The sequence below is a fragment of the Zootoca vivipara genome, chromosome Z1, assembly GCF_965207765.1.
Source record: "Zootoca vivipara chromosome Z1, rZooViv2.hap1.1, whole genome shotgun sequence".
Classification (NCBI taxonomy): Eukaryota; Metazoa; Chordata; class Lepidosauria; order Squamata; family Lacertidae; genus Zootoca; species Zootoca vivipara.
In genome coordinates, this window is record NC_142583.1 from 24,624,138 (window position 1) to 24,645,001 (window position 20,864).

The 20,864-nt window shown below is 43.3% G+C and overlaps 1 protein-coding gene across 3 annotated transcripts in view; it reads right to left on the minus strand.

Annotated features, from left to right (window-relative positions):
• Window positions 1-16,764: 16,764 nt before the first annotated feature.
• Window positions 16,765-20,864, minus strand: part of HELT (helt bHLH transcription factor) — a 58,605-nt gene continuing 54,505 nt past the window's right edge. For 2 of the 3 annotated variants that reach the window (XM_088661051.1, XM_088661050.1), the window contains exons 2-4: window positions 20,168-20,272; window positions 19,758-19,854; window positions 16,765-17,563 (exon numbers count right to left, since the gene is read on the minus strand). In XM_088661051.1, coding sequence (XP_088517177.1) covers window positions 17,076-17,563; window positions 19,758-19,854; window positions 20,168-20,185 — 603 coding nt within the window. In that variant the 5' untranslated portion in view covers window positions 20,186-20,272 and the 3' untranslated portion in view covers window positions 16,765-17,075. Of the gene's footprint in view, window positions 17,564-19,757; window positions 19,855-20,167; window positions 20,475-20,864 lie in introns of those variants that run through there. The other variant, XM_035111743.3, reaches the window with a different exon arrangement.

Genomic DNA, 20,864 nt, shown 5'->3' on the forward strand with positions numbered 1-20,864 from the left:
AAACAGCAATTTTGCAGTTAAGTAACCAGGTCTTGTCCACAGTTGCCTAACCATGTGCTTGAGTAGACCCTACAATAAACTTAAAGAACGTCTCTATCCTAGGTATTTCTGACCTATAAAAAACAGACAAGGTCTGCAATTATTCATGTTTGCCACTTAGGTAACAGTTTAAAAGTTAGTTTGGTCCAAGTCATACTCTGCTTCTCATAGGACACTATTGAAAAGATTTGGAATGCCGCCTTTGGGGTCAAAATGTGTCAAATACTTTCTGGTCTCCATGGAATTGTTGGTTTCTAAAGCAACATATATTGCAAAAGGCTTTGCCCGTTAATTGTCTATACATTTTATTTGCCTTTCTTTTACTGTGCAGGTTATTTTTCTGATATGGGTGCTTTTACACATTTGCCCTATTTCTTTCTTTCTTTATCTATATTTATTATCGAATATTTATATCTACATGCTTCACTAAGAATGGTTACTAGTTAGTCCTGATTCCAATGGAGCCATAATGACTCTGAAATAGAAGTCCAACATTTTCCCAATGAAGATCTTGTTGCTTCCATGCTATTATAAAGTTTTGCTTTGTGATGACATTGACTTCTTTGATCACTAATTAATTTTTATCTACAGCCTGTCCTTTCCCCCAAACTCAATGAAGATAAAAGAACATTTCCCTGTCATTTCCTCAATATCCCATATGAGACGGAGTGTTACTATTCCCATTTTCTCAGTGGGATTATTGTGACTGAGAGATAGGACCCTATCTAAAGCACCTAATGTAATCTATATGATACATAGAAAGGGCTATATGCATCAAAACACAAGTACCAACTTCACTTTTTCTATGGCAGGCTACACCACAATTAAGTAAATGTTACATCACTCAATGGCTAAATGTTACATCACTCAGTGGCTAAATGTTACATCACTCAATCGTTTCCTTGTGAAAAAACTGATCAAGATTGAAACTTCATATCATCTGACATCATATCAAAGGTCATCATCTCATCTAGTGAGATGCACCCAGCAATCAGACGCCAACACTGATCACACCTTCTGCCAAGAGAAAGGATGGGATCTGGGGAGTTTCTAGCTGGATTTTGTGACTGGATGTGAGAATGTTTTCAAAAGACACCCAAAAACTTATTTGAATCTCTCGATAACACTTTTACATGACTGCTGTTAATGCAGAATTTAGAATTCAGGAGATGAACTGAATGTACACTGCAGGCAATGAAGTTTTTATGTTCCCATGAGAGCTGATTTAAAACAAAGATTACTTAAGCTTCCTTAATTAAATGCTAGGAGTCTCTCCCTTGGGCTAATTGTGATTCTCATGGTATGGTATACTTAATCTTGTGCTCATTTAGCACATTGTGGTAAATCTGGTATAGGAATGGCTTGTGGATGATACCAGGCCCTCCAAGTGTCCCTATTTTCCAGGGACAGTCCTGGTTTTACAGGTTTCTGATTTGATCCTAGAATGTCCCGCTTTTCCTTAGGACGTCCCTTTTTTCATCAGATAAATGTTGGAGGGTATGGAGTTATCTGACCCACCGAGCCATCTGAAGGCAGCCATGTGAAAATGTTTAATGTTTAATTATGTTTTTATATATGTTGGAAGCTGCCCAGAGTGGCTGGGCCAACCCAGTCAGATGGGCAGGGCAATGATGATGATGATGAAATAGGGCATCCCTATTTTCATCTGAGGAATGTTGGAGGCTATGTGATACTAATAAAAAGAATAGTAATCATTGTAGTAAATGGCAGGTATGTGGCACTTTATAGGCCACATTTGCACCATACAATTAAAACACCATTATACTACTTTAACAGTCCTAGCTTCCCCCAAAGACTCCTGGGAACTGTACTTTTCTAAGGGTGCTGAAAGTTATTAGAAAGCCCCTAATTCCCTCACAGAGCTACAATTCCCAGAGTTCCTTGGGAAGGGAGATTGATTGTTAAATCACTGGAAATTGTAGCTTTGTCCCCTTAACAAGCAACAGTTCCCAGAGTTCTGTGGGGGAAGCCATGACTGTGAAAGTCGTATAAAGGTGCTTTAGATGTAGGGTATGGATATGGGCACAGGCTGCTAGAGGCCTAAGGGCCTAAACTGTCCTCCTGGGCTATATGCCTCTCTCTGGCCCTCATAATAGCCCCATTTTTGTGTATCTTACTTTCTCTGGATGCAAGTAGAGATAGCTTGTGAGATGCTAGCCGATGGCACTTTCACTAATTCTTTCCTGGTATGAACAGAAATAGAGGCTGTGCCAGAATTCATCCCACCCCAATGTGCTTCAGTTGCCCACTCCCATGGGTGAACCACACGAGGCCCAAGCTTCTTGTGACAGAAATATAAACCAAGCAAAATAATAATAATAAGGATTATTATTATTATTATTACAACTGCACTTCCACTTTAGCACTGAAACAAAAAATGGTTTGGTTTTTTAAAAAAAGGTAAAGGTAACCCTGACCGTTAGGTCCAGTCACGGATGACTCTGGGGTTGCGGCGCTCATCTCACTCTGTAGGCCGAGGGAGCCAGCGTTTGTCCGCAGACCACTTCTCGGTCATGTGGCCAGCATGGGTTTTTTTTAAAGCCACACAAATACCAAAGACAAAAGGAGTGGGCAGAAATAACCACACTGTCGATCCTGTAATAGTGGAGGGGGAAGTAGCCAGCACATATTTCAGTCCCACTGATCAAGGAGAGAAGGAACCAAGGAGGGACAAATCCAGTCTCTTGATCCCTCTCGCAAACTGCTAATTTGTGGGATTTGTTAAGGGCTCCAGGTATGCAGGGCAGGTGATGGTAGCAGTTCAAGTAAGAAATTCAGAGGGTTGGGACACGGCTTCACCTTCCATGTCACATTTGCTTCACAGACCATCATTGCTTCTTACCAGGCAAGTCAAAATCACTTTGCCAGTCCACATGCAAATCACCACAAACCAAGCCTTTTAAAAGAGAGGACAGTGAAACTATTGGAAAATAGCAGTCATTTTGGATCGGGCCAATGACCTATTCTGGTTCAGCATCCTGTTTTCAACAGTGGGAAACCAGATGTCTCTGAGGAACCTCCTAGCTGGACCTAGGCTGGACTCTCTCCAGTAATCCTTACGACAGCTCTCTAAAGTAAGTCAGTATTTACCATCTTCATTTTGCAGAAATAAGACTGCCCAAGCTGGGCCTCCTGTTGGCCGTTAGTTTTGAGCCATGGACTTCCTAGACTTGTAGCCCCTTCACTTCATTATTTCTAGGTGTGGAGTTTTTTTTTTGTAAGACACCATAATTAACAGATGTGCACAATAAATTGGGGTGGAGGTGGATATGGGCAGTTGCACCACGATGTCAAAAGGTTGCAGAAGCAAATCTGGATTCAGTTATAATGCCACATCATAAACACCTGCTTTTAAGACATGACTGTTACTGCAAAGGTGACATATCTGAGCTCATTAGCAACAAACATTTTGGCACCTGTGGACCAGTTTAAATTTCAGCTCATATTTCCATAGTATAGCTTTTATTATCCAGTTTTTATTTTGGTATGAGCTTTCGTGTGCATGCACACTTCTTCATTCTAGCATATTCTGTGGGATAAGTTGATTGAAGAGGGTTCTTAATTCTAAGACCCTTAGGTACAATGTCCAGGTTTTTGCATTTAGACAGAAAGAGGATGTCAGTTTGTACCTGTGCAAGTTTCTTGGTGAGGTTGATGGACTTCCATTTCATGCGGCTCAATGTGGTGCCTTCCATAGTTCTGGTTACAGGTAGGTAGCCGTGTTGGTCTGGGTCGAAGTAAAATAAAAAAATTCCTTCAGTAGCACCTTAAAGACCAACTAAGTTTTTATTTTGGTATGAGCTTTCGTGTGCATGCACACTTCTTCACACAAATGTGCATGCACACGAAAGCTCATACCAAAATAAAAACTTAGTTGGTCTTTAAGGTGCTACTGAAGGAATTTTTTTATTTTACTTCGACCCAGACCAACACGGCTACCTACCTGTAACCATTATCCAGTTTAATTATCGAAGGCCAGAAGTCTGGCTCTCTCCTGTTAAAGTCCCACAGTCAAGAATTTACACGCTTTGTCCCCATATTTACAATACCTTTTGACTGAGATGTCTAAAACCTTTTACCATAAGGTTTAAGCAGTGGACAGTCAGCTCTGACACTTCTTAGAAATCTTTTCAGAGGGGCCATGTGGCCGAGTTCTAATCCGGGAAGAGCCACTGCCTCTGTGTGATCTGACAGAGTGACATATCACTTGACCCCGGTCACAGCAGCTGTAGACCTAGGTTAGAAAGTCAGGCCTAAACAGAAAAGCAGGCCATGCTATCTGTCCAGTCCTTTCCCTGCTAATAAATGAGAAGTGCTGTTTTTTCCTTGTCCATTCCCTCCACAATTCAAATATATATTTATGAGGGGCAGGCAAGAATTCGAGTCCCCCTTTCAATGCACACGTTTTCATGGGAAATTAAAAACCTATACATTGGCTGTCTAACAACTCAAAACAATACATACTCCATGTGCATACCTGAATCTTTAATTAATACATTTATCCCTGACACAATTTATCAACTTCAACTCAGTGTGCTTGCAGTGTGTGTGTGTGAGAAACAAAAGGACTGTTTAAACATATAGCTAGAGCTCTGCCTAGCCAGAAATATTTTAATATATCAGGGGCATTTTTACCTATGAACACGTGGTTTATAATTCTCCATTTTGTTGAAATACCTGTTCAGATATTTGGGTAGTACACATTACTTTATACATTGAAATCAGGATTGATGGAATATTCCCATTTTTAATGTCAGCTGGTGATGGTTTGTTGTTGTTGCTGCTGCTGTTTTAAAACTATCGTTTATTATTACTATTTTTAATTTTAATTTACATTTCTTTTTCTGTTGTATTCATATATATATATATATATATTTTAAAAAAACCAAAATAAACAAACAAATAATGGGAGCTTTGAGGGAAAGAGGCATATTTTAAACAAAGGAAACGGAAATAGCATCTTTAAAGGCAAGGAGTTCTTTTATAAGCATGATAAAACATTGATGAAAAGAAACCAGTTCTACGTCTAAGCCTGCAGGGGGCACAGTTCTTCTTCTTTAACCCTCTTGGGCATACAATTCTGTGAAATTCTTAAATGGGCAGTTTAAAGTCTATCAAGGCGGCCTGCTTACAGAATACACTTGCTGGAACCACAGGAGGGGAGAGTGCTGCTGCACTCAAGTCCTACTTGTGTGCTTCTGACAGGCACTTGGCTGGCTCACGTGAGAACATGATGCTAGACCATTGGCTTGATCCAGCAGGCTGTCCTCATATTATTATGTTCATATATATGAAAGTCAAATCAATACTGTGCAAGGGTGTGATGTGTTTTGTGGGTGGGTGTTATCGATCAGTGTCCTACACTTGGCTTTAAAAAAGGGTACAAGATGTCAAATTAACATGCACTGCAAAATCAATTTATTCCTGTATTATAATGATGGCCATGTTTTCTGAGTGACAAAAACCAACAATAACCAGGGTAATGAATTCAGTTTAATACAATCTCGTTTGGACACGAAACATTATTCCACTCCCCTCAGTTTTGAAGTGGTTATTCTATGCTGGTAGGAAATTATTTTACTTATTTGGGCGGCCTAATTGACTCAGACATATGTCACAGTGAGTCCCATGGGGCTTATACCCAAGTAAATGTGCAAAGGATGGCACATTTCGGTATTTCCATCCCAAATAAATGGGGGAATCTAGGTCTTTTAGCATACGTTTTCTCAGCTTGGTTGTTTGAGTTCTCCCAAAGTGTAAGTATGAAGGACTTTAAGACAATATGGAATATATTTCTTACGGTCAGTTTCTTACAGAGTAATCTGAGCTACAGCAATTTCAGCCTGCCAAACTAGTGTCCAAATATAGCAGGTCTATTAAAAGTGCTGCAGTTGGGAGCTGGCCTTCTCTCATGCCAAATCATTTGACCTTAACATTAGCAAATATTTTGATTCCTGCTAGTGTATGCCTGAGCATAAGCCATCAAAAGGAATCCATATTGCAAACTGTCCAGGGAGCCTGTCAGTTCCGTGTTAGCAGGCCCCAGTCAATGAGGTCATCATCTTTGCCCACATTTTGCTTCTTTGAAACACACGTTTATGCAATGTCCAACACTTACACATTTTTTTGATAAAAGTATTGTTGTTGTTGTTTAGTCGTTTAGTCGTGTCCGACTCTTCGTGACCCCATGGACCATAGCACGCCAGGCACTCCTGTCTTGCACGATAAAAGTATTAGGATGTATAAATACTACTTTTAGGGGAGGGGAATTGAAATCGTCAAATGGAAATATTCTCCTAAACCACATACCAATTATGTGGGGCTTGACAGCCAGTCATTGTAGATAGACTTTTCGTGCCCTTACTTCTGCCAAAAGATTGACTGGAAAGAGAATACTATCCACCCCCCTTTGATCAATGGATAGAAGATATAACAACTCTTGCAACATGTGAACGGATTGTTTTTAGATGCATGGATAGATATAACGATCCTTGGAGTGCATTTATAAAAATTATAATGACTTGTTAATAATTGTATGCTTGCTGCATTACTTATATAGCTATATATTGTGTTCAGTTTCACCTTTTTCTCCCCCCACCCTCCCATTTCTTTCACTTTATTTGTCTGCTGAAAATTTTAAATTAAAATCACCACTGTCCAATTATAGCTTGTGACATAGCAAAGCACGGAAGCAGCTGCGCTTCTGCTTCTGTCAAGGCAACCAGGCCCAGCCCAGCCCACGCCGTGGTTCAGCATCACTTAGCTCTGGAAGCTCGTAGGCTGTCAGCAAGCCACAAAACAAGCCACGGCTGCCCTCCACCTGAATATGTGAAAAGTTACACTTGTCAGGGTTTGAGGGTGGCGGGGAAAGGGCCAGCCCTCCCATTAGGTAGAGGAGCAGCTGGCCCAATGGAGGGAGCCACATCAGCCGCCTCCTTGCATTCTTTTTTACTGCAGTGGCCAGCCACAACATACCCTTCTGCTTCCTATACAGTGGTACCTCAGGTTACAAACACCTCGGGTTACAAACACTTTGGGTTACAGACTTCACTAACCTGGAAGTAGTACCTTGGAATAAAAACTTTACCTCAGGATGAGAACAGAAATCGCACGCTGGCGGCAGCCGGAGGCCCCATTAGCTAAAGTGGTACCTCAGGGTAAGAACGGTTTCAAGTTAAGAACGGACCTCCAGAACGAATTAAGTTTGTAACCAGAGGTGCCACTGTATTATATTTAATAGTTAAAATGAAACAGCTATGTTGGAATGGCAGCCTGTGATGTTTTAGTGCTTATGTGCATGCATTCCTATGTATATGCACTACAGTCGAGGCGCAATCAATAGGTAATGTGCCTTCGAGAGACCTGAGGAAGATTGGCTGCTGCAGTGTGGTAAGAGGCCTGCACAAACTCTGCCTCCCTGAGCAAAATTGAGACATTGTTTTGCCAAGAACAGGTACCAAAAAAATGGATTGTTGTTCCTAAATAGGAATCATTGTAAATGTGTGGGTATTTTGGTCAGGTTTTTGAGAAAACTGACGCCATTGCCCTAGCACTCACCTGCAGTACCAAAATAATACCAGAAGGTGGCGGACTTGCTGGAACTTCCATGGCAAAGCATGAGGAAGGGGGCCCATATGCAGTGGTACCTCGGGTTACAGGCGCTTCAGGTTACAGACTCCGCTAACCCAGAAATAGTACCTTGGGTTTAGAACTTTGCTTCAGGATGAGAACAGAAATCGTGCAGTAGCGGCGTGGCGGCAGCGGGAAGCCCCATTAGCTAAAGTGGTACTTCAGGTTAAGAACAGTTGCAGGTTAAGAATGGACCTCCAGAACGAATTAAGTTCTTAACCGAGGTACCACTGTAATAAGCTATAGCTCAGCAGTATATTGTGTGGTTGCATGCTGTTTCTGGACTGGGATAGCTTGAACACATGCTGGTAACCTCAAGGCTGGATTTCTGCAATGCTCTGTATGTGGAACTAGCGTTTGTTTGTTTGTTTGATTGATTGATTGAGTTTCACATAAATAAAATACAGGATAAAAACAAGCAAATAATTAAAACAAAGCAACAAAACAATAAACCCTCCCCCTTCCAACAAACACATTTAAAAGGATGTAGAATATTAATCAGCCAAAAGCCTGGTTGAAGAGGAACGTTTCCACCTGGCACCTAAGAATATATAATGAAGTCACCAGGCAAACATCCCTGGGGAGAGCATTCCGCAAGTGGGGAGCCACTACAGAGCAGACCTGTTCTCATGTTGTTACCCTCCAGACCTCACAAGGAGGCACACGAAGAAGGTGATGAACGCACAGTCCAGGGCGGTTTATATGGGGAGAGGCAGTCCTTGAGGTCCTGAGCCATTTAAGGCTTTACAGGTCAACACCAGCACTTTGAATTGGGCTCAGAAGCTAATTAGCAGCCAGTGCAGTGAGGCCAGGATTGGTGTAATATGCTAAAACTGTTTTGGCCCAGTGAGCAACCTGGCCGCCGAACTCTTCAGAGGCGCCCTACATTTAACGTGTTGCAGTAATCCAACCTAGAGCTTACCGGATAATAAACTACAGAAATTAGGCTATCTGTCCCTATCCTTATCTGACCAGATAGAGGTGTAGCTGGGCCATCAGCTGAAGCTGATTGAAGGCACTCCTTGCCACTGAGGCCATTTGAGCCTCAAGCAACAGCAGAGAGTCCAGGAGCATAGGAGCCAACTCCTAGGGGCTGAGAACCCTTTGGCCCCCGCCCTTAAAATATTTGAAGGGCCTGCCCACAAAAAAGTTAATAGGCATTGCCATTCAGATGATGTGCATGTGTCACATCATGTGATCAGTTATGCAGGGCGGGGCTTACCTGTCGTTGTCCCCCCATCCCCCATATTTTATTCAAGTTGGCACCCCTGTCCAGGCGTACCCACAAGCTATGTCCTTCAGAGGGAGTGTAACGCTATCATGAGCAGGCAACCTCCCAGCCTTGTTGGTTTGGCCCTGGCTAGGTGAGGGCAAGCTACTGCCAGCATATAACTCCTTGTGTTATACCAGTAGCTGTCAACATTAACCACGTTCCGTACACTCTCGTCAGTGGTTGGCAATGTGGGTCCCAGGGCCCACAAAGGCTTTTCTCTGTATCGCTTCATTCTCTCCCCGCTGCCATATGATAACACACCACTACGTATAACCTTGGAGAAAGTGGTAGGGGTGGCCATTTTACAAGGGGGCTGGAAAAACCACCTGAAATCAGCTCTGGGTCCTTAGGTTGCTTACATCTGCAGTTCCTTTTAACTGCTGAAGCAGGCAGTTGTCTAGGAAAGCTTGTGCCACAGTAAGCCAATTATTCCTTGAGGTACAATAGCAGTTTTCCTTGCCCTGCTGCTGCCAGAACACAACAGCACTGCTTCCCAGCTTTGCTTTGGTGAGCCAAATCTAATTAGCACCTCCTTATTCAGCAATATCCTGTTCTGCTGCTTAATTAAGAGTCTCTTGTGGCAGATAATTCTCCGGGCTTCCTGTCTTTCTTTAGAGAAGTACACAAAAACAGCAGGATCCCCTCCTCACCAGGCAGTTAACTTGGTGTGATGATGCTTTTTTCAAGAGACTTGACTTCTTGCCTTGTGCCTCCTCACCCCTTCCATGCTGAGATGCCTTGTTCCTTTCCCTCCTAGGGTCATGTCCTACACAGCATCCCCACTGCGGCAATGCTCTGCTGGGTCACAGAAACATAAGATGACACTTTGAAATACCATAAACATAGGAGGAAAACAAAATCGCTGCACCCACACATATAGATTCTTCTGGAAATACGATGGAACGCTAATGGCAGGGCCGTTTTAGGTCCTCTTGCACCTTTAGGTGGGTACAGGATGGACCCTGTTGTTAACTTGTTGGATTGTTACTGTTCAGCCTCTTAAATACCAAGCATGTTCCCAAGAACAGCCAATGGATGCTTCTTAGATTTCAGCCCTGGAAATATGTCATCTATGTGCAAGATCACATGAGGACAAGTATCTTAAGTAAAAACTGTAGCTGTTCTTTACTAAAGAATAGGAAGAAAAGCAACAACAACAACACATTTTCTGAATATTCCCAAGACGCTCTCTTTTAATAATCTGTTTAAACAAACTAGTGGTTCTCCCCCCCCTTTTCTCCCCCCCTTTTGCATATTGACATAAGCATTCATTTGCTAATTTGCAGGACATTAAACTCCACCACAGAGCCTCTCTCTTTCCCAAACCTCCCTGCCCTCCAGTTCCTGAATACGAGATAAATGCTTTCCTTCTTAAGGTTGCTTAGACCCTGCATGAGTCCCGGCACACATATGTCCCCACCCACCCTAACCCAGTCTCTATCTTCTATATAAAAGTCAATGTTTTGATCGCCTTAAAGGAAATAATGAGTTAAATGGACCAATATTCTCTCCTTGGCTCTCAAACTGGGCCTTTTCATTAACGCCTCTGAGCACCTGCAGCAGCTAAGTCGTTTACACATACATAAATAAATAAATTAACAATGAATAAATAATTTAATCCTCCCGCCCTCCCCATTTGCACAATGACACCTTGCGGATTTGCTCCAAGTGAGGTTTTTTCTTTTTCTTTCCCCATTTCTTTTTCCCCATTTTCTTTCTTTTTTTCTGATAAAGTCCTCTCAGATACTTGCTGACTGTCAGGCTAATTTTATTATTGTTTTCGCTTGATTAGTTCTGTATGACCTGGGTCGCCCTTAAAACCCACATCTCTCGTGGAGGCTCCCCAAAGGCCGCCTTTTTCTTCTTCCACCCCTTCCTCAAAAGGGATGGAAAGTGCCTGCCATTGCTCCAGACAAAAGCTCTGGAAGGTTTTTCAGTTATCAGTCTTCTGAAGCAGCCCCTTCCGCTCACCCAACCGCAAAAAAACCTCATTAGGGGGCACTTTTATTTTCTGGCTTCTATACGCAATGCATGTAAGGGTTACATATGTCAAGTTTCTCAGGTCTTGGATGAATCTGAACATTCTCCCCTTTAACCCTGCAGGACTCTTTAAGATGAGCCCACCATAGGGACTCGCTGCATCTTTTCACTTCTGCATTGTCTTGGCTCAAGGGACATGGACCCTTTAAAAGTAAAAAGGGAAAAACACACATGCAGAAACAAAAACCTAAGATGAACTTGTGCACAACAGCATAGGTATTATATTGCTGCACAGAAGTGAACTTTGACAGGCGTGCATCAACAAGCAGCTACGGATAAGCAGTGTTAGCACAATCTCATAAAAGGTGCTCCCAAAAACAAACCAAAAACCCACACCACACTAAATATTGTGCGCTGTCCTACATCACTGTTGCAACGCCATCCCCCCTACCCCACCCCCAGTGCCGGTGCACAGTGTGGCCACACCAGTTGCACTACCCTAAAACCACCTCTGCCATGAGTAATGAGAATTCTATTGTGTTATATCAAGTGATGGTGTACCTAGCTCTCTGGGGTTTTGTGCAGCTAGGGACCTGCTTGATGCCATTTCATGACTTGCAGCTGGTATTCGACAGCACATGCTTTTTACTGCCTGCTGAAAGAAGACATTTGGGAGTATGGAAAGAGTGTGCAAAGCCCTGTGTCAATATTGTGTTGTTGTTGTTATTATTATTATTAAAGGTAAAGGTAAAGGGACCCCTGACCATTAGGTCCAGTCGTGACCAACCCTGGGGTTGCGGCGCTCATCTCGCGTTATTGGCCGAGGGAGCCGGCGTACAGCTTCCAGGTCATGTGGCCAGCATGACAAAGCCGCTTCTGGTGAACCAGAGCAGCACACGGAAACACCGTTTACCTTCCCGCTGTAGCGGTTCCTATTTATCTACTTGCATTTTGACGTGCTTTCGAACTGCTAGGTTGGCAGGAGCTGGGACCGAGCAATGGGAGCTCACCCCGTCGCAGGGATTCGAACCGCCGACCTTCTGATCAGCAAGCCCTAGGCTCAGTGGTTTAACCCACAGTGCCACCCGCATCCCATTATTATTATTATTATTATTATTATTATTATTATTAGTCTTTGAATCTTGCCGGTCACCTTCCCATTGGCTCTAGTCTGGTCTCTGTCTCTCACTTCACTCTGTTGCATGGGCCTGGGGCAGTCCAGGCTGAAGAGTCTCTAGCCATGAGGGGTTTGTTTGTTCAATAACGCTTGAAAGCACAAGTGACCTCTGTATTAAGAAGGCTGCCGGTCACTGGGTAGACCCATGCTGACTGTAAGGCTCCTCCAGCAGCTAAGGCAAATTCAAGGAGACTGAGGCCTGGTCCTAGCAAGCAGCTTTGTTCCTTACTCCCATGGGCACAGAGAACCTTTGATTTCATGGGGATGATTATTTTTATTCTTGCCCAATCAAGGATGAAGCCCAAGGAACAAGAGATTGTCCCTTTCAGAGACGTGACAATAGATCACCTCCAGCCCAAACCACTGGGAAGTTTTCTCTGTGTTTTGTTGAGGGCTCCTGGAAACCAGCACTATACAACTCACTTAAAAGAAGAGCGCATGAGAAGGGGAGGCGGCATGAATCGACACATTGTGGGAAGACAAGATGGGAGGGAGACACACTGAACTCTTAACTCTGCCTCCAGATACTTCTCTGGCCAAGAATAACATTATTGTCCTTAATGGAATGAAATTGAAACTACTTCCAAAGTAATTCTCACTCTTTAACGCAGAAGGCAGAAATGACCGGAGGCATTTCAGGGCTAGAGTTGGAGACAGGAGGTTCAGAGAGTCAGGGAAATATCTGAGTGTGTGTGTGTGTGTGTGTGTGTGTGTGTGTGTGTGTGTGTGTGAAACAAGGGGACAAGACTTTTATCCCAAAGCCATTGTAAATCTAAAGCAGGGTTTATCCTCCTCTGTGAAATGAAAATTGGGGCAGGGGGTGTTGAGATCAAGAACAACATTTGAGCCACAAAGACTGTCATGGGCCACTGCAAGTTTGCAGAATTATATGTAAATGACCTAAGTTTTGAATGTGGTGGCCTTGTGTTAATCCCAGAGAGAATATCTACTTAGCAAAAGAAAGTGAGGGAGGGCGGTGTGGTGGTTTTTGTCTAATTTGGTTAACAGTGGCCAAAAGTTGAATAAATTAATAATAATTTATATTTCCAGGGTAACACTATCTCTGTAATGCTTCTATGCTGCAGGAGTTTCTGAATGGCTTTGCGCCAGGAGAGAGAGAAAGAAATAGTCAAAGTTTTTTTTCTTCTTCTTCTTTCTCTCTCCATATTCTATCTCAAGGGATGAAGAAAATGAGTGTAAGACATGTTTTCCAATAATGGGCACCAGCCACTCAATTTCTGCCGCTTCTATATTATCCCTGCGGGCATTTAACAAGCACTATTTTCCTACAGCCCTCATTTGGATTTGGAGCCACAAGTGTGTCTTGACAAAACAGACAGTTATTTCTTCCCTGTCCTCAAATTGTCCACCAATATGACCTCTTTTAAGTCAATCTGTCACACCCGGTTTTTCTGTGTTTACAGTTTAAATGGAAGAAATACACTATGCTTTATACTCATTGTAATGAGGATTTTTTTTGTCTGTCTCAGGATAATGGAGCTGATGGCTCACAAATTGTGGGTCAGCCTCTTCCATGACCTTAGTAAACAATCCAGCTCAGATCTCCCTAAAGCCTGCAGAATGAAATGGAATAAGTTAATTTACCTTCCGTCAACTGATCCGGAAGCCCAAAACACACTGAACAATGTAAAATACTGATTGGCACACACATAGGGGAATATATTCCCCCCCATAGCACATAAATGAATGCTCCCCAGTGTGGAACACAGCAAAGGTAAATGCAACCTGAAATACCGGTAATAACAGGATATTAAAATACAATATTTGGGGGGGGGGGAGAACTACACTGTGTGATTAATACATCTGAATTCAGAAACTAACTTTTAGAATCATTGGATTGCCAAAAGCTATACTTTTTGTTAGTTTGGCAAATTTCAAATATTTTTTTTTAACTAACCACATTTTTCTGGTGTTAACTTTTTTGAAGTTTTAGTTAATGACACTTCTGTGAACTGCTGAAAATGAAGTCTGTTTGTCCTTTACATGGTTTTAAGATCAGCTCAAATACCTGTTTATACATAAGAATGACAAAATGCTGTATGCTGGCGTAGACTTTTAGGGGCCCCACGACAACAGATCAACATAGCATTGATTTGATCTTGAGAAAATTACAAAAATGTATTGGGAGATAATTTGCAAGCCTAAATGAGAGACAATGACCTGGGATACTAGGGTTCAGATCTTCATTCAGTCATGAAGTTCGCCTGGTGAACTTGGGCCAGTCACTGTCTCTCCACCCAACCTACCTTACAGGGTTGTTCAGTTGATAAATGGAAAAGGAGAAAACCATGTATGCAGCCTTGAGTTTTTGAAGGAAAGGCAGGATATAAATGTAACAACAACAACAACAACAACAACAACAACAACAACAACAACAACAACATCATGGGAGTTTTGGTCAGTGCGTACTTGAATTATTATTATTTTCTTATATGGAGTTTACCTTCATGGCAGCTATGCCTATGTACCTCAGCAAGATTTTGTTACCATTGTTCTGAAGAATTATAGAACCAAACTGTCAAAAGCCCTAGCAGTAAGTATTTTTCTTCCTTATTTGTTCTGTGTTTTATACTCCCTTCATTCCATTCAGCCTGCAAACGGTGATTTGTCTTTCAGGATTTGAGTACTTCAACTTCTTCGTCTTTTTTATTATTATTTAAGCTTCTTATCCTTGTTATGTAAGACTTTACCTTACTGTACAATGTAAAACTGGAGCCTTTCAATTTCCCTACACGACTTCCTTGCATGTTTTGCATAAAGGCAGGAAGTGTACGATTTGAAAGCAAGTTGAAATCTCACTTCTTGCAGCCCCGGTGCATCTCTGTTGAATTGTAGCATTACTTGGTTGAAATGTATATATAAACAGAAGCACAAACTATCCTGGAAAGAACTCTCACACCTCAAGTAGGCTTAGCCATCATTTTCTTTATGGATCCACTGAGTCATTGTGCTTTGTTTTGTTTATTTAAATATGTATACTCTGCGTTTTGAGGAGCTTTCTCCAAAAAGCTGCTTATAATGTCCATTGAAAACCAACTCCATCAGACCATACAATATAAAAATATGAAATGCAGTATAGCTAAACAATAAACCAGAATAGAAAGTAAAGTACAGAAATAGAATTTTTAAAAAACCAACATGAATTTTAAAATACAGTAATAAATGCTGGGATAATCCGAGCTGAAATCCCTCTACTAGGAAATCATGAGACATCTTTGGACATAATTATAACCAGCCCTAAGATCCCCACCTGCAATTAATAGTCACTTAAATCAAATGTGGATGAATAAAAATTAACAGTGCAACTTTATACATTTGCTCAGAAGTATGTTAATCTACAGCTATCGGAATGAGAGCAATTGCTCCAGAGTCAGTGGGTTCTGTTTTCAATCCTCCACTAGAATCAGATCAAGTAACATGACTGAATCTAGCATGTTAAGATGTGGAAGTCACGCCAGGAATCATCTGAGGGTGACAGAATCATGTAATTGGTCATCACTGCCCAGCTTCCCAAAGTGCATTGAATTACGCAGCAAACACCCAGGTCTTGTTCAGACACTTTTTGTCTTCCATGGGATCACTGTTGGTGTGTGTGTGTGTGTATGTGTGTGTGAAATTCAACTAGGATCACATGGAAACTCTAGCTGTTTGAACTTTCACCTCTGCATGAGGTCAGGGGTTGGACACACACACAGCCGTTGTGGTATGTGCAGTATTGTAGATCCTTTACCTGCTTCTGCAGTCACACAGGTTATATGACTGCTGCATGTTGATCACCCACATGCGAGCACCTTCCCCACACAAGCAGTGGGACATGCCCATAGTTCAATGGTAGAGTATATATGTTTTGCAGGTAGAAGGTCCAAGGGCTGCTGGGTGGACCAATGGTCTGATTCAGTATAAGGCAGCTTGAAGAAATGTTCCAGCAGTGGGCCCCAGGTGGACCTGGAGTCCAGCCAGTACCTAGTGCATTCCCATGTGCAATGGTGTGAGACCTCCATGGGTGCCTTAATAGGGCAGTAGTAAAACAGCTCCATGGTGAGATCTGCAATGATCCATTCAACAGCCCCCTTTCTCTGTCATGGATGCTTTGGCTGAGATTCCTGCATTACTTGGGGTCCCTTCCAACTCTACAATTCTGTGATTCTATGATTCCATGACACGCTAATATGATTGTGTGAATTGGCTCCAGAGCCCTTGAGATTAAATCCTATAAGGTTTGCTTCCAAGGAAGCATGGAGATCTCAAGGCCAAGTTGCAACAACAAACAACACCATATATGCACATGGGTATTCCCATCCCGCATCAAAGGACACATCTGCTTGAGTTAAAGTCTTGTGGTGCAACCTGGCTCCTATCAAACCAATAGCAAAATAACCTACTGATTTTCTTGGCGTACAATACCATCCTCAGCCATTTGGCACAGGCATCTTCCCCATCGCTTAAATACAGTTTCCATTCCCCTTAGCTGTGTTTGTTTCTTCTTAAAATGCTTTCTTTAAAAAGGTAAAACAAAACAAACCTAATGTGCACCTAACCTTACTCCATTTGTGCCAAAATCAGAGCAAACATTTAGAAGAACTGGCTGGCAGAAGGATGAATAAATAAACACAGCAAACATATCTCAGGCTAAACCTTTTTCCAGAAGTATATCTTTATTTCATTCCACCGTTAATATCATATCTATTTACAGTTGTGGAAAGAGGCCAGATAATTTATTCTCTTGAAATAATATAAATAGGTAATATGCACAGGTGAGCTCAGCACTGCCTGGCCTTGGAAGGCATTTTGGGCCTTTAGGAACTGCAAGACATAGAGAAGGTCAATGGCATGGCAAGACTGGGAAGGCAAAAGCCATACACCTATCTCTTTCTGGCAGCTCTTTAAGACACAGGGGCCCTTTTTGGACAACCAGCTGGCAATGGCAGACATAGGCTATAGCACCGATGGATGCTGGCCAGAAGGCAAGCTGAATGTGTTGGGGTGGGAATGGCCAATTAGGTTGAGGTAGTGGCGGTCCAGACCTTGCACGGATGACAAGAAGGTGCTGCGCTGCTGCCCATGGCCAGTGAGGGGCACAGGAGCGTTGGGGAGGTAAGGGATAGTGGGGCTCCTAGCTGAGCTGTGCCAGGAAAAGGGGCCGTGCCCAGATCCCTGCTGAAACACAGGGTCATTGGGGCTGTGGCCCAAGCAGTCTGGAGCTGGTGGGAGCTGATAGGAGAAGTCTGGCTCTGGGAGGGATCCCAGTGAGGAAAAGATGGGTTCGGTGACAAAGTGAGCTTTGGACTGCAGGAAAGCCAGGATCCGGGCGTACTTGGTGTCCTTGGTCTCCATTCTCTCCACTGTGGTCAGGTAGTGAACTAGGTTCTTCATGCACTCATGGTAGCCATAGTGAAAGTAGTTGGCAAATTCGGCTAGAAGCTCTGTTGGAAAGAAAGAAAAAATGGGTTAGCGGAGTGGTTCCCAACCTTTTTTGGGGCCATGCCCCACCTAAACATCTCTAAAATCTTGCCCCCCCCCAGTGACATATAATACTTATTATTCAAAAAGTGAACCATTCACATGGAGGAAGCCTCAAATGCCATTAACTGTTAATAACTCATTCTTGAACTGCCCCCCTTCAAAATCAAGTTACCCCCTGTAGGGTGTGTGGTTGGGAACCATGGGGTTAGAGCTTGCCAACATGGGGCAGGAAGCAACTCGAACACCCCACCCTAATGGGAACCTATTTTGCCTAATTTAGTAAGTAGAGTTTGGAAACTAGTGCTTCCCAAGTGGAGGGTCTCAGTGGAGTGGCCAAGTAAAAAAGTAGGACAAGGCTCCTGCACCTTTGCAAGTATTCACCTGTATCTTCCTCACCTGACCATTTTACACATGGGAAAAGGTGCATTGGTTAACAAGGGCACCCTGTGGAAGGCAATGCAACGTGACAAAGGACGCTTCAAGAATGTTGCTGTTTTCGGATAGGATTCAGCCACATACTGGCAAATTAAAGTTGCACAATTAGAGTTGGTTTGGTGCTCTTGTGCGACAAAGGGCTCATCCATACTTACATTTGTATCATGATTTCTAGGCAGGGGTCCAAGAGGTTTTCCTTTTGTCCTGCCACTTCCCCTGGGAAAACCTCTGGTTTACTACTGCATCAGAACAAACGTCAAATGGGTTTTCTCCAGATTTATGTATGTTCTGATTCAGCAGTAAACTGGGTTTTCCAGGGGAAGGCAGAGGGACAGAAGAAAAACCTCTCAGGCAAGTGCCTAGAAATCATGGGGCAAATGGAATAAATCGCAGGACAAAGGGGAGTGTGGATGAGCTCACTCCCTACCCCAGTGATGGGGAAACACACTGGAAAGTGTGAGATAACAATCGCTTGATGTGGCATCACATAACCTCCCCACAGTAACTCAAAATGAATGCTCAATACACATCCCATGAAGCCTAACGAATCAGGGGTAGATCAGCAAATACAACGTAAGAACAGAGCAACCCATGCTCTGCAGTCTTGCTAGTTAAGGTGGGGAAAGGAGCTATGTTTAAAGCACATTTGAAGCACATGTCCCCACTCAAAGAATTCTGAGCACTGTTGTTTCTTAAGGGTTGTTGGGAATTGCAATTCTGTGATGAGAAAACTACAGTGCCCAGAGTTCTTTGATGGAAATAATGTGCTTTAAAGGTATAGTGCACACACAGCCTCAGAGTGTACTGATAAATTCTCAGCCAACAATTTTGCATTGGTCTCCCCCCCCCCCAGCCCCCGCTATGTAGCCAGGTATATACAAAAAATATACACCCATTTGAGTATATGTTCACAGCATATACATCTGCAGAGTATTAATGCTTCATCTAGCTGATGAAGTGGGCTGTTGGTCACAGAAGATTGTGCCATAATAAATGCATTATTTGTTCATTATTCTACATCTCACAAGTGTGTAAAATCCTTCCTTATCAGGGAATGAAGTTATCTTGCTGGATCTAACCAAATGTTGTTTGAGTCCTGCACTCTTGTCTCCAAAACCACCCAGGCTTGGAAAGCTCAAAGCAATGCATAAGCTACTGTAATGCACTGTCGCTAATCATGGAGAGCTCCACCTTCCATTAATTTGCTTACTCCTTTTTTTGGGGGGGGGGTTTAATTCGTGTAAAGGATTGTTTATTTGTGTTCCATGCAATCCATTCACTGTGAGGTAGAATCACTGATTCCCAAATTACATACTGAAAAGTGAGGCTGCCATCCCACACCCATTTATCTGGGAGCAGGCCCCATTGTATTCAGTGGGACTTACTTCTGAGAAGATTTATAGAGGATTGCACTGGGGGTCTGAGTCTAAGAGCTAGTGGGTTGCCCTTGACGATATAACCCCTGGACCACTACTGTATTCTGGTCGTGAAAACGTTTGTGTCCAAAATCCCTCCCAGTGTCGCCAGCTGGGATTTCTTTTCTTCTCCACCCGTGTCGCCAGGATCCCCCCCAAATTTCACTAATGGGAATTCCCACAGCAAAGTGTGATCCATTCCCAAGGCTTCTCAGAACTCAGCCAGCAGTTCCTGGCCAAGGGTCTTCTCCCTGCGCGCCTGCGTGGCCAGAATCGCACAGCCACGGAAGAAGAGCGCGCCTACCCTTTTCTCTCCCTCGAGGGAAATCTGCAGAGTGAAGGGCCCGCAGGTACTGGACGGTCATCTCCAGGATCTCCGCTTTCTCCAGCTTGCCGGAACTCTGAAATGCACAAAGGCAGACAGGACTTCAGGGAGTTGTTTTCCACCCCCGTGCACTTTGAGCTTTGAATTCCACAGTGTGAGTTAACGTAACGACAAAAAGGCTTGCAAATGAGCAGGAATAAGCCACACTTGTTTCATTCACAAAGCTATGATCACGATCCCCTTATATTGCAAAATGCCACATACACCCCCTCCCCCACTCCACGCAAAAAGAACAGCAGCAGCAGCAGCCACTCCTAAGTAACCCCACGTACGCAAATTGCTTCCCCTCTCGGCCGAAAAGACGCAAAACGCAACTTTGGGATGCGCACCTGTTTTGCCAAAGCCATTGGCACCGTCTTCCCGAGTTCGTTCAGACAGCGGTTGATCCGGTCCCTTCTCCTTTTCTCGATCACTTTATGGGAGACCGGGATCCTCTGGAAAATGCATGAGAACGACAGGCTAGACACACGTGTGGTATGGCAAGATGGAAGGGAGCATCGCATCAGAACGCGAAGTTGCTCCATCACCTTTAATTTTTATTGACGTCTCCAGACACTTCTCTGCCCTTCAACAACCTACTTCTGTACAGCTTAGAACAGCCCTTTAAGAGCCAGGCACTTGTGAGCTCCTCCTATCCAACTCTCCAAGCCTTTGACATACTAGAGACAAAAAAGAAACAAAAACCTCCCCAAAACTTAGCAACGCAGCATCCCTACAGCTGGAGACGATGATGGGCCCATTACCTGCTGATGGTACCATAATCCTAAGAAGGCAAACTGGGATGGGGGACGGCAAAGCCTCAAAACCGATATATTGGAAACTTTCATACGAGATTTGAAACGTCCAGATATTTGAAGCGCCAAATACTGCAAGGTTCCTATATCTCAGCAGTTTCCAGACTTCGCATCTTTCTTTCTATTTCCTGAATTCTGGTACTGCCCCCACCCCACCCCACCCATAATCACAATCCTCAAAACCGATGTCTAAGCCTGTGCAGCTAAGGGCCACCAGTTCCTTGAGGAAAGG